The 17,751-nt window shown below is 43.5% G+C and overlaps 1 protein-coding gene across 1 annotated transcript in view; it reads left to right on the forward strand.

The window, feature by feature from the left end:
• The first annotated feature begins 8,621 nt into the window (after positions 1 to 8,621).
• The window catches only part of FBXO3 (F-box protein 3), a 33,568-nt gene continuing 24,438 nt past the window's right edge, over positions 8,622 to 17,751 (forward strand). The window contains exons 1-3 of the mRNA XM_025356217.1: positions 8,622 to 8,771; positions 12,307 to 12,396; positions 14,099 to 14,262. Of these exons, the coding sequence (XP_025212002.1) occupies positions 8,668 to 8,771; positions 12,307 to 12,396; positions 14,099 to 14,262 (358 nt within the window). The 5' untranslated portion in view covers positions 8,622 to 8,667. The remainder of the gene's footprint in view (positions 8,772 to 12,306; positions 12,397 to 14,098; positions 14,263 to 17,751) is intronic.

Below are 17,751 nucleotides of genomic sequence, written 5' to 3' on the forward strand. Positions count from 1 at the left end.
CCTACCTTCAAGATTTTGAGCATCTGCTTTGTGTTACCTGCCATGAGATACAAGTACCAACTGTGAGGTGTCCGCTTTCAGAGATCTCAACACCAACTTCGTGGGACCTCTCTTGAGAGATCAGAGCATTAGGCCTTTAGGGAGCCCGTGGAGCATCACCAGTGGTGCCTCCTCTTTCTAGCCCCGAGGTTCTATAACCAAAAATCTTTTCCCCTTTGCTTCCACAGCCCTGTGGTGATAACTGTTTCAGGCAGTCTGTCTTTGTTTGGGCTGCTGTAACAAAATACTGTAGACTGAATGCTTATAAACAATAGAAATTTGTTTCTCACAATTCTGGAGGCTGGGAAGTCCAAGATCAAGGTGCCAAGCAGATTCAGTGTCTGCTGAGGGCCCACATCCTGGTTCATAGATGGTACTTTCTAGCTATGCGCTCACATGGTAGAAGAGGCAAGGCAGCTTTCTGGAGTTCCTTTTATAAGGGCACTAATCCCATTAATGACCTAATCACCTGTCCAAGGCCACATCTCCCCAAACCATCACTTTGGGGGTTAGGATTTCAACATGCAATTTGGAAGGACACAAACAGTCAGACCATAGCACTGTCTTGATTTCTGGATTAGCTCAGCATTCATCCTTTACTCTTTCAACCTTCCCATATATGTGTAACAATTCCTTGTATTAAATCTCTTTCGAAATACCTAGCATGGTTTCTGTTCCCCTAAAGTACTTGGATATACTCTCAACTGTGTGCTATTCCAAAAAAAGAGTGGGAGGAGAGAGTGTCCTCTTCCTGATTATACTCTCCTCTGCCTGTTCCTCAAGTCCTGGGTGTCTAATTGTTTGGCCAAGGCAGAAGGTAGTATGGTGCTGTGTAACTTGTAGCCCAAAACAGCTAAACCCACTAGGCTTTTAGACGTCATCAGGTCACTGATGGACAGACTGGCACAGTTGGCTAACCGTATGAGCTTTTTCCGTAACAGTGGCTACTATATGTGTTGATGATAGAATTTCTGGTTGGGTATCCCTGGTCTTTTGGGTGGTTCCATTACTGTGGTGAGTTACAGCATAGATTCAATCGGCTGTGGTAGGTAGACATGATGCCCATATATGCTTGATCAGTCTTTTCAGGCAGCTGTTTTCCTCTAGATTTTGTTACTTATAATCTTTTCAACGGAGAGGTCCCATAATTATGTCCCAAAGGCACATAATTAATATATGCCTTTATTAATTCAGTCTTTAGGTGGCCCATGGCCTGACTAAATAGCTAGGCTATTAGCAATGTTTCTGTGTGTGATGGTCATGGGAATATGCCACTCAGATCTCCTGCTGCATGTAGCATAGTTGACAGACAGTGCCAGTCTGCGGCCCACCATGCTTTTGCATCAAAACCATACTTCCCCTGGGCTGCTCCTAGCCAGTGGCTGAGCATGGTAGGGTATTAGTGCAGGCCAATTCTGTGGGTCTCTGGACTTTCTAATGGGCAGCTTTGGTATGAGGACTCTCCATTGGCCTGGCTGAGACATTCTCAGAGCTGCAGTCCAACCCGAGACTCTCCCTGCCAAATCCTTCCTTCATCTTCTCTTTTCACAGGTGTCAGACCTGCATCCTGGTCTGAAGGCACTCCTTGCCTACTCTGGCTTCCTCTCTTTTATCCTTCATAAGACTTTCCTGCCCTCTGCCCAGCCCCCGAGTATATCTCTCATGAATCTAATCTTATCTTCACATTTGTTTTTTAGAGAATCTTAGTTGACATATTGTGTCAAGGTTCATTTCCATCTATCTGGGAGCAGTATACTCTGCAGCCAAGAACAGCACCTGAAGTTTGGCCAATTATTCAGCATGCAAGCATCGTGAGCCTCAGCAATTTATGGCATTGGTATTCCACGGAATTTGCCCATCTCAGAGGCAAGCTATTTCACCAGTGAACCATGCTTCTTGTCAGATGCAAGTCTTATCAAAGAGGCCCCAGTAGGCCAACAGCTTAGGTTTAACAGTAGGTGGGTTTCTCCATGCCTAATGGGTGGGCAGCCACCTGTTGTTCCTGAAGTTGGTTAAGGTATTGGGGACCAGCCTTGAACCTTGGTTGTCGGTGCCATTTCCATATTGCTACAGAACTTTCTGGATATCTCAGTTCAGACAGGACCCAATGCAAAGTGATAATGTCAGGTAGCAAAGTCATAATTTTTCCTTTCAGTGATATTCTCTTTTTCCAGAAGGGGCTAGTCTCAGGCCCAGCAGCAGCAGAAAGTCCTTGCAGGCTTGTCCTTGGTAAGAAGGTGGAGTTTCATTTCCAAAGCCTGCAATCACTGTGAGATTGATCACTGACATCTGTAATTCCATCTGAATAAGATAGGAGGCTCCAGGACAAGGTTTGCTTTACTGATGCCTGGATCACTTTCAAGGCTGCTTGCCATAGGTGTCCCCTTCTCAAATATAGTTAATTATTGGGTATATAAAGCCTATTGTGGAATTTCCAGGTATAAAGGGTGTTGTTTCCAAACAGGTCAATCAGAGGTTAGGCATTCATCCCTACAGCAGCTAGTGGCCACAAGATTAGAACTTTGACTTTAATAGAGGATAGAATGTCTTTTGGGGCTGTCACAGAAGAAGACCCCAAAAAGGTCAGATGGGTGGCCAAATTGTTTCTTCTTCTTTGGAAGCCCATTCATCTTTGGTCAGCTTTTCTAAGCTGGAATGCAATGGAGTTCATGCAGTACATTCAGTGGTGAGGTCATCAAGAGAGTGGAATGTTTGGCCCCAACCAGCAGTTCTCATTTTGTCAGCGTTTGTTCAGCTCTCTGACAATGTACAATGTATTCCTGGGGAGTTTGTGACAGTACTGCTTGCCTTGGCAAGTGATATCAGTCAGAGTCCTCTCAAGAAACAGACAAAACATTCAAAGGAACATAACTAAACAGAATTCAGTGGGGACAATACCAACAGAGGTATGAACCAGATAAGGGAACCAGCGCAGGACAGTGAGGTGCCCAGGGATTAGTAATGGGGTGAAGGGGAGGGGAGCTGTTATTAACCCTGAAAAAGCAAGAGGCACAGTTCTAGCAGCTGGAGGGAGGGAATAGTGTCATCAGAGCTGAGTGAGCTGGAGGCAGGAAAGAGGGCGCTGACAGGAGCTGTCTCCCCTGGGAACACAGCCCCAACCAAAATCTCAGGAGGTGGAGATGTCTAAATACCTGAATGTCACTTTTCTCTCCCATTGTTCTCTCTTTGTTATCTGGCTTTCTCTTCCAGAAGCCAGATAACAAAGAAGCCCAGGTGAAGGAGTATCTAAAGATCAGCCTCCTAGGGCATGGAGAAGGGTAGAAAAGGTATAAAGAGTTTTTCGTTTTTTGTTTTTTTTGGGGGGGGGTGTGGTGGCACAAGCCTGTAGTTCTGGCTACTCAGGAGGCTGGGGTGCGAGGCTCGCTTGAGTCCAGGAGATGGAGACCAGCCTAGACAACTGAGCCAGACCCTGTCTCTAAAAAAACAAAAACAAAACAAAACAAAACAACAAACCCCAGCATTAATCTATCGAAGCCTGCATGCCAAGTATCACTAATGGCCCAGTTCTAGTTCAGCCACTCTTACGATATCAGACATTCCAAGAATAGTGGCCACTTACCTGTTTAAGCCTCAACAGGGCACAATAAGATTGCATATACTAGTGACTTCCCCAGCCCTACAGGGCTATCGAACTGATGGATAGTGTTGTTCAGCACTCTGGCCTCTATTACGTCTTGGATAAGAATACTGTATTTTCTCTCCACCTGGTAGGAACCATTGTTGCAACGATGCAATCTTGGCAGGGTTTTGGATTACAAGCCATTCTTGGCCACATCCTTAGCCCCCATATTAGAAGCCATCAACAGGGAACACGTTAAATGTATCTTATCAGAAGATCCACTCACCATGCACCCAGAAGGTTCCTATCAATTATATAGGCTGCAAAAAAGCAAGAGACATGTCGCAGACAAAAACAAAGAAACCAGACATTGGTTTGGCAAATTCAGAAATATTTAAAGTATCCCTTAAGGAAGGAGCAAGGAACCAAGTTCTAGAACTTAGTGTGTTTAGCTGCTGAAACTGTGCCTATAAATCTCTTACATCTGGTCCAGGCTTCTCATTAGCCATGAGTTTGTCTGGTTTTGCTGCACAAGAGCAGCTAAATCCATTCCAGATTTTTGTGTCACCCCATCAGCCTGGCTGCCTTTCTGAGTGGCAGTGGCAGCCCCTAATCACTCATCCCTGCAATTTTATCCTTCTCCCTGTTTTCAACCATAAAGTATAATCTCCTGAATATTCCTGGGCTCTGCAGGGGTGGGTCTCCTTTTTACCAATCACTGCAGCCTTGTGGCCCAGGGTTTTTCTTTGGGTGTCACATTTGTTTGGGGGAGTTAATGCCCAGCAGTCCCACCGTGATCGTGATCCTCCCACCCTTTTATCTTTGGGGCTCCCAAATGCAAGGACTGCCTCAGCACAACCAGGATTGCTGACACCTGGGCTTGGGTGACAGGGCCCCCAGGAGAGAATGCTTTTGGCCCTGGGAAGGCCCCGTTGGACAAGGGCAGTTCTAAAAACACTTAGCACCAAGGCAAAGTGGAGTTTAATCTTCATGCGTGCACCTGCCTTTCAGGGGCCACAGACACACATTACCAGCGCCATGTGGTATAAATACAAGTTGGGTGGGGGAGGGGGATACAAGCAGAGAAGGAGGAGCATGTAAGTAACCCCCTCTCCCCATCCCACCATCCATCCCAGCCCCCAGCTTCCCTGTCCCGCTGAGAGATGTGCCTAGGCTGGGCAAAGCGAGACTGGATTCATCTCGCAGAGTTCAATAGAGAAGAATCTTAAACTCTGTTTTACAAATGCTGGGGTAGAAGCCGGGGATTCGGGGCACCTCTAGGCTGCCATTTAGTTGGAACTTCTAGAGCATCCTGTTCTGTCTCTAAGCTAACTCAGATCTGCTGAGGCAGCGAATTGCTAAACCATGAAAACAGGTGAGAAAATGAGTCTCCAGGGCCATTTGAATTTGCCTGCCCCCAACCAAACCATGAGGGAGTGTCTGTCACTTTCTAAAGGGCAGGTATGGTACTGTGTTCAGCTTGATCTCTCACAGTCCTGAGCCCGGATGCTTGCACTTGATAGGAATTAATGTCTGAAGGATTTACCTAAACAGCCAGTGAGAACCTTAAAGCCGATGAAACTATGATGTGATTACCAAGAGGTAGGGTGTTGTCTGCTAGGAGCTACTCATTATAGATAAGATGCCACTGGGGTTCTAAAGGAAACATGTAAGACTGTGTATTTCTCAAGCATTGTCCCTCTCCTGAGAAAAGGAGAAACCATTTTTTTTTTTTTAATTCTACATCTGAACCCTCCTGTTAGAACCTTCTGATTTCTTTTTTAAAAACATTTATTTATTTATTTATTTATTTATTTAGAGACAGTGTCTCATTATGTCACCCAGGCTGGAGTGCAGTGGCACGATCACGGTTCACCGCAGCCTCAACCTCCTAGGCTCAAGCTATCCTCCCACCTCAGCCTCCTGAGTAGCTGGGACTACAGGCATGCACCATTATGCCTGGCTTTTTTTTTTTTTTTTTTTTTTTTTTTGTAGAGACGGTGTCTCTCCAGTGTGGTCTGGAACTCCTGCACTCAAGCAATCTGCCTACCTTGGCCTCCCAAGGTGTTGGGATTACAGGCATGAGCTACCATGCCTGGCCTTAGAACCTTCTGCTTTCTGATCTGCCACAGAAATTAAAATGATAAGCAAATACTGTTTAAGTGAAACTCTTTAGAAACCAACTTCCAAAACAATGAGCAAATTTGGAGGGACTGTTTCTTCCACTCAGGCCCCCAGGTTCTGGAGCCCTCACCCTCAAGCTTAGCCCTGGGGATGTGAATAGTCAAATCCTGGACTCTCTCTTCCTACCTACCCCTTTTCCAGCTAGTATTGGGGGCAGAGTCGCAGGGGGTGGGCAATAGGAAGCCCCAGCCCAGGAAAGGGCTCTCCTGGGTCCTGCCTACCTGCATTGCTCCCCCAACCTCTACCACATGCCTCATACCATGCTGGGGAGAAAAGTGGAGCCTGAGCCAAAGCCACCTCTCCAGAGGGGCCTGGGCTAGTGCAGCAGGGGCTGGCAACTCAATGGCACTTTGCAAGGTGGGAAGTGGCAGGGCTTAGCAGCCTGGAAAAGAGGGGCTGAGAGCGCATGGCAGAAGCTGTAAGCCCAGCCACATGGGAGAAGCAAGTCTTCCACCTGGCCAGGCATGGTGGCTCACGCCTGTAATCCCAGCACTTTGGGAGGCTGAGGCAGGTGGGTCACTTGAGGTCAGGAGTTCGAGACCAGCCTGATCAAGATGGTGAAACCCTGTCTTTACTGAAAATACAAAAATTAGCTGGGCGTTGTGGTGTAGCTGTAGTGTCAGCTATTCAGGAGGCTGAGGCAGGAAGTTTGCTTGAGCCCAGGAGGCAGAAGTTGTAGTGAGCTGAAAGCATGTCACTGCACTCCAGCCTGGGTGACGGGAGAGAAACCCTGTTTCCAAAACAACAACAAACACAAAAAGCATGTATTTAGGGGAGTGCATTACCTTTTCTTTTTGCATCAGGCTCTAATATGGCTTACATGGCACTGTGGGATCCTGTTTTTGTTTAAGAGTTTTGTATTTTGTTCACTGTGAATTTTTTTTGCATTAATTTCTAGTTTTAAAAATATTGCATTAAAATGTTATTTATTTGATTATTCAGTTTTTTGGCACCTCTCCTTAAGTTTTGTGCTCCAAGCAAGTAGCTTTCTTGCCTCACTTTAGTTCTGGCCCTGACAGTACAGTAGCTTCATACTTTGTGTTCTGCATTAGGTCATAGCTGCACCAAGTCCAAGCGCAATAGGATAGCAGAAGCAAATGCAGTGTACCTGAAACTCCCACCAGCTGTTGGAGTTCAAACAGGTGGCCCATCTGAAGGCGAAATGGAGACAAACATAAATCAGGATCAAATACCTTTATAAGCATTTGTCTATGTAAAAAGGTATGGTTCCCTTGTAAACAGAAATGATTATTCTGTCTTAATGCATCCATTCAACCTGAATTTAAACTTTCTAGTTATTGAATACCTTGCTAAGCCCTGAAATTAGAAAGATGAGCAAGACTGAGAGTTTACAGCTAGATGAGAGAGACACAGAACAAGTAATTGAAATCCAATTCAGTAAATGTTCTTCTACGTATGTGCATAAACAATTTGGAAGCTCAGAGATGTAGGCAGAGTTTTTTTGTTGCTGTTGTTCTGTTTTGTTGGCTGGGTGATAGGGGTTATAACTATTAAGCAAAACCATAAATAGAAGGCATTAATGGTATGAAGAATGGAGGAAATGGATTTTGGGGGGGTGGGGCATATCACTTCCACTCTTCCAAATAATTGAGAGAAACCTTCTCCAGGATATGGAAATGTTTGGAGAACGTAGTGATTGATGCATGTATAAGTTTGGAAAATTAACATTTATTGAGTATCTGGCCAGGCACTTTACATAAAGCGTTATCGCCATCCTTAGTTCACCAAAGGAGGGGTGGTTTTAGAGATGAGGGACAGTCTCAGAGAACTTAGGCATAACTATGCCAACATTTCACTAGTAGTGAAATAAATGACAGGTGTGTGAAGTCCAGGTCTGTCTGGATTCCCCATTAGCCCCTTACAACAACATATTGCCTTCGGAAAAGCAATGGAAAAGAAAAAATCAGGCAAGTGATGTATGGACCCATTATACTTCCCCCACTCTCATTTTAATATCACCTTGGCAAAGCTGAAGAGCAGACATCTTCGTGCCTCCATCAGTTATGCCCTCTGGGAGTCTCAGTTCCTCCCTTTACACGCCGGATACTTAACGCTGCGGGATCTAAACCCTGGCCAAAATAAATTTTAAAGCTGGAAAAAATCCACACTGTACCCTTTGCATTACCCTAATAGACTGAAAATAGCCATGACAACCAAATTAAGGGACAGCGACTGAGACTCAGGCTCACTCCCTGTACACATTTTACTTAGGAAGACGGGGAGGGGCGTGAAGTTAAGCACTCAACGACCATTTCCTTAATTTGGGAGAAGGGCCTTCAGCTGGCGTCCCTGGCTGATTCTCAACTCCGCTCCTGCTGAGTGGACAAGTCTCGGAGCGGCCCTGCTGTGTGCGGGGGACACGCGGGGTGGGGAAGGCTGAGCGGGGAAAACCAGGGGTTCTCGGGTTGGAAAACAAAGGGAAAGAATGGGTTTGGGGACCAAGGGCGTGGAGGGGTGTGAGATTTTGAGCGAGGCTTCCTGGATACTGAGTGTAAAACTTCGCAGGAGGAGCTGGGGAGACCGAGGCAGATTTGGCAACAAAAGGGTCCCGGGATGGGCAAGTTTACGAACCGGGATGCGAGAACAGAGTTGGAGAGATTTGATGAGGAGTGTGAATGAAGCCGGCTGAACTCGCACCGCGCGGCTGGCTCCCGGCTCGCGGGCGGGCCCTCCAGGGAGCCGCCCCTCAGCCCGCCCTGAGGGCGGGGCTGGCCCGGCGGTTACATAACAAACCTGTGCGAGCGGCTGGGGGCGGTTCGGGCGGTTCGGGCGGTTCAGGCGGTGGTGGGGGCGGGGCAGGGGCGGGGCCAGGGCGGGGCTAGACCTGCACCGGGCCAGGCAAGATGGCGGCCATGGAGACGGACACGGCGCAGCTGACCCTAGAGTCGCTGCCCACCGATCCCCTGCTCCTCATCTTATCCTTTTTGGACTATCGGGACCTAATCAAGTAATGGGACGACACGCATGGCAGGGGTGGGGGATGGGGAGAGGAGGCGGTGAGGCAGGGGGGAAGGAGGTCGGGGCCGCTGACAGGACCCGGGCTCCCGCGACACCAGAAGGTGACGCCAGGGCCGCCCTCATCCTGCAGAGCCACCGGGGACCGGGACGAGACGGGGGCGAAAAGGGCCTCGCCCTGAGTCTTCCTCCCGTCCTGGGCCCAGGTTTGAGAAGCGACGAGAGCTCTCTCTCCCAGGCCTCGGCGAGGCCCACTTGCAAGAGAAGGAGGTAGTGGCTCTCGTGCCGCCCCGCCGCGCTCCGTGGACCCCCGCTGGCCCCGCAGGTTCCCGCCCGGTCGGGGTCAGTCCCAGCTGCTGTGTAAAAGCCCCTGTCCCTGCCAGGCGCTCTTCTCTGCTGGGTCCGGGGCCTGCGGAGTCTGGCGCCGGCGTGGGCAGGTGGGGCGAGCGAGAGGAGGAGATAGGCAACCCCTTATACTCCCCTGGCGCGACTTCCCCAGCGCCAGAATCACTGTCAGGGCTCACTTTCGGACTTCAGTGCATGAGAATTGTTTTTGCTGTCAGCATTGCTCCTTACGGTTCGATGTTGGATTTTGTGTTTTGGTACTGACTTCCGGTGATGCCATGCCGGTGACTCTCGTCTCTCCTGGACACTTTGGGTTTCCCACATTACTAGCATCTGTTCCAGAAATAAACACCGGTTGCTGATAAGGTGGTTTAATTCCCAGTTTCTTCAGAACTTGGGACTGTCTGGGGTAGTGGAAGAAATGGCGCTGCCAGCCCGCCCCCCAGCTGTCAGGATTGTTTACACCCTTGACAGGGGGTGGCATGGCTGTGAGTTTCCTGTGATACCGTATGTATTTGCAGAGGATGCAAAGTCGCCCTCTTAGGATAGGTAGGCGCGATTTGTTTTGTGTTTTGGATTAACCGTTAGATTCTAGCCATTTGATGATTGTACCCTGTGTTATTAGAGGTTCTTTTATAAATACAGATTTCTTGGAGTTACAGATAGTTGTTGGCCTAGCTAAGTGGTGATAGATACCTCAAGTTTTTGGTCACTACCTGTACTGGTCGCTACCTGTACCTGCTAGCACTTTTATTTTTCTAGAAAATACTTACAATTTAACTAACAACCACCAACTTTTGATTGCTGCCAGAGTAATCTTTCTAAGACACATCTGGTTGTCATTCTCCTTAAAACCTGTGACACCCTTATGTTTATAGACTGTAACCTAAACTTCTGGGGCATTGAAGGCTCTTATCATCTGGCTTGTATATCTGAGGTCCTCCAGGACTTATTTCTCCTCCACTATCACATTTGCACCATCCCTTCTAGCCAAATCAGGCCTCTGCCAGCACACAACACACTTGCACTTTCTTTTTTCTTTTTTTTGCCTGTGGCTCAAGCTCTCGACCTTGCCTGGAATGCCTTGCCTACTTCTTCTCAACCTGGCAAGGTGGAGAAGATGCCCTCTCTACCTTCTTCCTGCAGAATTGATTTGCAATGTCAGGTAGATGGTGTGCTTCTTGATTGTAAGGACTGCCTTGCTTACCTTCGTATTCAAAGATTTTTTTTTTTTCGAGGGCCTGCTATGTGCCAGTCTGTTGAGTGTTGAGGGTACAGTAGTGGACAACGCAGATAAGGCAGCTCTTATAGAGCTTACAGTCCAGTGGGCAGGCCATAATTGCAAGAGGTGCTTAGTGCAGTGAAGGAAATAGATTGCTCTGTTAAGAAATAGGAAGGGAGAGGTGATCAAATTGGAAGGAGCTGCCATATATGAAGCAGGGCATATGCAGTTCTGGCAGGGGAAAAGTATGTTCAGAGGTTGACGGGACTGCTGAATGGTACTGTTCAACAGCATGGCCTGGTGGAAGATACAGAAGGCTGGCGTTGCTGGAGGTAGGGAATGACTCACAGACAGTGATCAGATGAGGGTGGTGAGATCATGCAGGACCTTGGGAACCACGGTGAGGAGGTAAAATTTTCCTTTAAATGCCTTAGGTAGTAATCACAATTTTAAACAGAAGTGACATGATCCCTCTGTAAATGTCTGTGGAAATAAATTGAGTTGAATACCATTTGAATTTTATCTACAGAAAAGTGTCCAGTGTTTTGCAGCTTTTTTCCTGCACCACACAGCCCAGTTTTGTCAAGGGTCTAGTCTAGTGATAAGCTCTGAAGTTTTGGGTATGTATTTGCTGAACTGAACTGGGTTGGATTGGATTAGTACACTGGAATCATGTAGCATCAGTTGCATCGTTTGAATTGAGATAATCCGATACCCTGTCCATTGCAGAGTGATTTATTCTGAAATGGAGTGAATAAGTGCCACACTGTGCATCAGAATGACCTGTGCATGAGAATGGCCTGTGGCACTTTTTAAACATATAGATGCCTGAGGTACAGATCTCAGTCTAAACCAACTGGATCAGAATCTCTAGAACAGTAGTTTTCAATCTTGATGTGCATTGAATTCATCTTTCACGCTTATTCCAGATTCTTTTATGTTGTTTAGCTCCTAGGGCAGTGGAGGGAGAGGAATCAAGAAGAGGGTATGGAAACTGAATGCACAAAACTGAAGGGATTCCTATGTTTACAGAAGTTAATTTGGGCATCTCCTGAACTTGGCAGAAAAGGATGAAGATGATGTTTCTGTAAAATCTGAAAATCAAACAAAGGCAATTTTGTTTACTATAGATTGGTTTTTAACACACCGTAGTCATGGTCTTGACAAACCTGATGTAATTTAAGATTCTGTTGATTAGCTACTGCCCAAGTGAGATCTTTGAATACCTACTTTCTGTTAATATAACTGAGTCCTAATCTTAGATTCATTCTTTTTACAAATTAATTATGTAGGGTGGAATTTACAGGATTGCAACACTGTTGTGTTAGAAATCTTTATATGATAAGAAAGTTATCTGCTTCTAACATTCCATGTTTTGTGGCAGCCGATAACTTGTAGAGCCATGATTATTGAATCAGATCTGTTATGATTCAGGCACCCTCTATAGGTGGACTTTCCAGTAGTTGCTTTAATGAAAAAGTGGTTTTGGTGGCAGTACTTTTTTCCTTTAAGTAAAAAATTTTAAAAAACAAAAGATCTGTGTATTTAGTAGCATATATCTTACAGATCTTGGGGAAAAAACCCAAGTCCCTTTATGACTAAATAACTTTCTTCCTATATGTAGAAGTGAGTATTGTCCTGACAATAAGCATAGGACAACTCCTTGATTAGAGATGAACTCCAATGGTATATATGGTTTGTAGATATTTTTGTGAAAAATTACGATTGTAGATGTTTCAGAGTTTATTTGTGAACTCAGTTTCACTACTAGCAAGGCAATTATACTACTTAACATGTTAAACATGTTTTAGAAAATGGTTTTGTAATTGTAAGGGTAATCAGTGAAAAATAAGAGAAACAAAAGGCATAAAACAAAACTTAACAATTAATATTTTAATCTTTATTTTAAAATTGTTTTCTTTCTTTTTTTAATACTATCGGTGAATCTGGTTACTGCCAGCTGTTGCTATGTCAGTCGAAGACTTAGCCAACTATCAAGTCATGATCCGCTCTGGAGAAGACATTGCAAAAAATACTGGCTGATATCTGAGTGAGTATTCGGGGAATATGTACTTCTGAAAACTGGCCCTTGGTTTCTTCCATAACACTAGTCTGTCCTGATTCTCCTCTCTAACCCTTGTCTCTTTATCTCCTTTGGTGGTTCTTCTCGTGCCTGCTAGTAAATGTTGGTATTCGCCAAGGTTCTGTCCTTAGCCCACTTCTGCTCTCCCTCTCTGAACTCTACTGCATGCATTGTTGCCATTTATAGTGACTATCTGCATGCTTCTAACTCCCAAACCTGAATCTCCCTCCCTGACTTCCCTACTGAGCTCTGGAATTGTTTGCAGAGCTGTCTGCTGGACCTTTCTATTGGCTGTCCCACATTTATTAACTGGATTCAGTAAATGTTAACAAATTTGACAGAATCAAAGGGCAGATGACAGAAAGTGGGAGTTGAGAAAGGTGGAAGAAATTAGTAGGAATGCTAATATCTTTTCTTAGATTGAGTGGAGTCAGGTTGTGACTAAGGTTGGTGAAGTAAGAAGCAGAGTTCATATTATTTAAAGCTGCAAGCTTTCGACAGAACTGAAAATTAATAACAGAGCTATCAAACACTGGGAGGAAAAAGAACAGGTAAGGGGAAGTTTAAGTATTGCTAGATCTTCCCGTGTTTCCCTTTGGGGTATCAGTAGATACATGTGAAGTTGATAAATCAACAACTAGAGGCATAAACATTTAGAACTATAGAGGTAACTTCTAGAAACACCTAAGATTTCCTTTGAGGAGTTGGACTTAAAACAGGAGAATAGTTTTTCATCGTAAGTTCTTTGGTACCTTTTAGTTTTAATAATCTATGTGTATATTATTTAGATTAATAAAAAGATGCTCCCTTTCCCTCTCCTACCACTGCAAAAAAAACCCACCCTGAATTGTTTTTTTCCCCATTCCTAAACCTATCCTTCAGCATTGCCAGTCTTCATAGCAGCATCATCCACTCAGGCATCCAAATCAGAATTAGGAGTCATCCTAGTTGTGTGTGTCTCTCTCTCCCCACTTCTCTCCCTCCTTCTACATTCATCACAAAGGCTTACCAAGCCTTTCTTACCAAGCTCGTTAGTATGTTACCTTAAGGCCCTCTGTGGCTGCCTTACCCTCTATCACTTCTGATTCTTAATTTTATACTTCATTCTTTCTCACTAGTTAGACTCTACCTTTTTTGAAGGCAAAAAATGTGCCTAATTTTTTTATATCCTCAGTGGCTAAGTGGACACTCAATAAATGCTTAGGGAATTTTACCAAATAGGAATATTGAATCATATAATTAATTTCATGTTCTATGATTCTCAACTAATTCAGTATAGATATGTGTTAGATTAATATTATTATATCACAAGATTCTAAGTATTCTCTAAAACAGAATACATGATGCCTTTAAAATTTTATAATTGGTATATTTTTAAGAGTAAGTTGAAATTTATACGTTACTACTATTCATATTTTATTAAAGATTAGAAAACTGAAAAAAATAACTAGAAAGAAAATGAGAAAATGAGTGCCTAACAATCCACCATGCCAGCAGTAACTTTTGTTAAAATTTTTAATGTATGTATCACTTTTTGCTATCTGATCTTCATTTGTGGCTAAAATATAATGAAAAGGAAAAGTACACATTCCTTTATGTTGTAGGTATCTAAAATAAATGCTAATATTATTTTAAAAGATTTTAAGTCTCATGTTTTTCATCTATTTAGGGAAGAGAAAACACAGAAGAATCAGTGTTGGAAATCTCTCTTCATAGATACTTACTCTGATGTAGGAAGATACATTGACCATTATGCTGCTATTAAAAAGGCCTGGGATGATCTCAAGAAATATTTGGAGCCCAGGTGTCCTCGGATGGTTTTATCTCTGAAAGGTACTGGGAATGCAGGGTCCCTTTCCCCATTTTCATTACTATTAGTATAAATAAGTTAGTTTAAATAACTTTGAATCTCTGTCATCTACACAACTGTGTTAATCCAACCTTGTCTGTGATTTACTGTTCATATTTGGCCATGGAAGTAGGACCTTCACTCTAGTGCTTACGCTGTTTTTTCTCAGCCTTGGGACCCACATGGTTATTTATCAGAAGGGAAAGCTGAACTTTTATCCTTATATTTGTTTTCTATTAAGAAAGTAGTCATGCTAAGATTGTGTGAGAGTAATTATGGTGATTTCTTTTAAAAGATTTTTTTTTTATTGTGAAATTTTGACTACTGTATCAACACTCTTTCCTATTTTCAGTACAAGTAAATGTTTGTTTGATAGTCTAATATTCAGAAAGACCCTTGGTCTTTACCTGTGTAAGAGCAGCCTAGTAGAGTAAGGAAAACTTTTATCCTTAGTTTGACATTTACAAAATAGTAGAACTAAGATCTGAACTGAGGTCTGTTCAACTCCAGAATATGCTCTTTCTATTATACCATTATTATCCAATTTTGGCAAGAAATATTAAGCTATTTCCATTAATTTGATTTAATTAACAATCATGAAAATAGACAGATTGTAGATAGATTGCCACTTACCTGCTTTACCCTCCCAGTTTTTTTCAGATTTCTATACTGAAAGGCATTGTATACATGTTCGGTTTTGCTGAGCTAAAGTTGGAATCAGTTCTTCTCAAATATTTTCTTCCCTTTAGAACTAAAGACTCTTTTGAAACAGTATTCCTTTTGCATTTTGTGTTTCCTCTCTAATTTCCCATGCAAATATTACTTTCATGCAAATCACAGTTGCATGACCAGGTGCTTGAAACTGAATTGCTAGAAGGTAGAAGAAAGAATGATTTGGCAGAAAGAGTCGAGCTTTGAAGAAAAGTACCCTTGATTAAGAAAAGTACCTTTTCTTAGAAAAAAGAATAATACTATTTACTTGGTATGTAGGGTTGAATATTTCAAGAGGAAAGTAAATCTGAAAATAGGTATTTGGTGATGTTAAGGCAAGGGCTTACAGTAGCTATTATTAATTAAACACAAAGCTAGGCACTGGCTAAGTATTTCTTGAGTATTACTCCATTTAATTGCAAAAGTCCTATGGGATAAATAATTACTATTCTCATTTTATAGGTGGATTACCTAAGGCATAAAAAACTAAGTAAGTTGTGGCCGGGCACGGTGGCTCACGCCTGTAATCCCAGCACTTTGGGAGGCCGAGGCGGGCAGTCAGGAGATGGAGACCATCCTGGCTAACACAGTGAAACCTCGTCTCTACTAAAAATACAAAAAAATTAGCCAGGCGTGGTGGTGGGCACCTATAGTCCCAGCTACTCGGGAGGCTGAGGCAGGAGAATGGCGTGAACCCTGGAGGCAAAGCTTGCAGTGAGCTGAGATCGTGCCACTGCACTCCAGCCTGGGTGACAGAGCGAGACTCTGTCTCCAAAACAAAAACAAAAACAAAACAAACAAACAAAAAAACTAGGTTGTTTAACCATCACAAAGGAAAAGGCAAAAACCAGGATTTGGATACAGAGCTGACTCCAGAGCTATGGTCTTAACATTGACTGAAGGGAGACAGGACCTATCCCATTATGTTTGGAATGTGGATTGGACTAGAAGAGCTAGTTTAAATATTAGGAGGTTTGGAACATGATACGGTATATGGTTCTGCTCTTAGGCTCAGAGCCATCAAGAAGATAAAACTAAGGATATGTAACAGCTGCTGCTGCTGCTGCTGATTTTTCTTTTCTTTTTCTTTCTTTCTTTCTTTTTTTTTTTTTTTTTTGGTGCATGAATTTTGGTATTTCCAGGCTCCCTGTACTACCTAGCAGTTGGAGGTGAGGTTGTCAGATAATTCCTTGACAGCTCCTGTTTTACTCCATGGTGCCAGTTCTCTGGGGCTTTTCCATGAGTTGGAATAGGATAAAGGCTCTTTGATGTCTGCAGTGCTGGGGGTTCTTGGAACCCTAGGCTTATGAATTTTAGAACCAAGTCAGGAAACTTGCTGCTCACCTCAGCTGCCACAGTCTTGATTCCATTGCAAGGTTACAGAGGTTGCAGATAAAAAGGAAAATCAGAAAGCAAATAGGCATTGGCCTTGGGGAAATTTTTTTGGAGCGTCTTGAAATTAAGATATATTGTTATCACATATCTTCATATCTCATATTTACCTTAAGTTTTGGCTTAAAATTTTAGAGTTGGAAGGCACCTTAGAGACTGTTTAGACCAGGGGTTGGCAAACTTTTTCTTTAAAGGACCAGACAGTAAAATTTTAGGCTTTGTGGGACACATGGTCTCTGTCACAACTCTTCAGCTCAGCTGTTGTGGGAAGGCAGCCAAAGATGATTCATAAACAAATGAGTGTTGCTGTATTCCAATAAAACTTTATTCCTACAAGGAGGCAGCAGGCCAGGATTTGGAGTGTGGGCTATTAATGTGCCCGTCCTGGTTTATGCTGGTAAGTTGAAGAAACATACCCAGAGAGTTTAAGTGACTCATGCAAGGTATCAAACTAGTGATCAAGATACAACTCTAATCTAGGCTTCTTGGCTCCTAGTAACTTTTTCACTATTTCCTTCTATGAGTAGGTTAAGGGGAAAAGAAAGTAAATAAATATTTGCTGAGTGCGAATAAAGCACTTTATTAAACGTGAAGTCTTATTTAATCCTCACTATAATTCTCTAAGGTAGGTGGTATTATCCCCCTTTGAGAATGAAGAAACAGGATTAAAGAGGTGAAATAGCTTGCCAGAAATCACGCAGTCAGTATGTATCAGTCCATTTTTGCATTACTATAAAGAAATGTCTGAATCTGGGTAATTTATAAGACGAGGTTTAATTGGTTTACGATTCTGCAGGCTGTACAGGAAGCATGGCAGCATCTGCTTCTGGGAAGGCCTCAGGGAGCTTTTACTCACCAGGAAAGCAAAGCATGAGCAGGCGTGTCACATGGCAAAAGCAAGATCAATAGGGAGAGAAGGAAGTACGGCACACTTTTAAACAGCCAGATCCCATGAGAAGTCACTCACTGTCTTGAGGACAGCACCAAGGGAAGGATGCTAAACCACTGATGAGAAAAAATCCACCCCCATGATCCAATCACCTCCCACCAGGCCCCCCTCCAATATTGGGGATTACAGTTCAACATGAGATTTGGGAGGGGACAAATATACAAACTATGTCAAAGTAGTAGAGCAAAGATTAACTGTGGTCTTTCTGCCTCCCAAATTCTATTATAGTTGGATACCTCTTTCAACCTTGATTTTACTGTATTGTAAACATATATTTCCTTTTAGTTTTCTTTTTGCCATGTTTATTTTTGTCTCTTTCTCTTCAAGAAATTCTTAGTTTCTTAATGTTACATGTTAAGTGTCTAACGTGTGGCATATACCGTACAAATATTAGTTTCTTTCCTCATCTCATAGTTCAGGT

This window comes from Theropithecus gelada, chromosome 14 (genome assembly GCF_003255815.1).
Source record: "Theropithecus gelada isolate Dixy chromosome 14, Tgel_1.0, whole genome shotgun sequence".
Classification (NCBI taxonomy): Eukaryota; Metazoa; Chordata; class Mammalia; order Primates; family Cercopithecidae; genus Theropithecus; species Theropithecus gelada.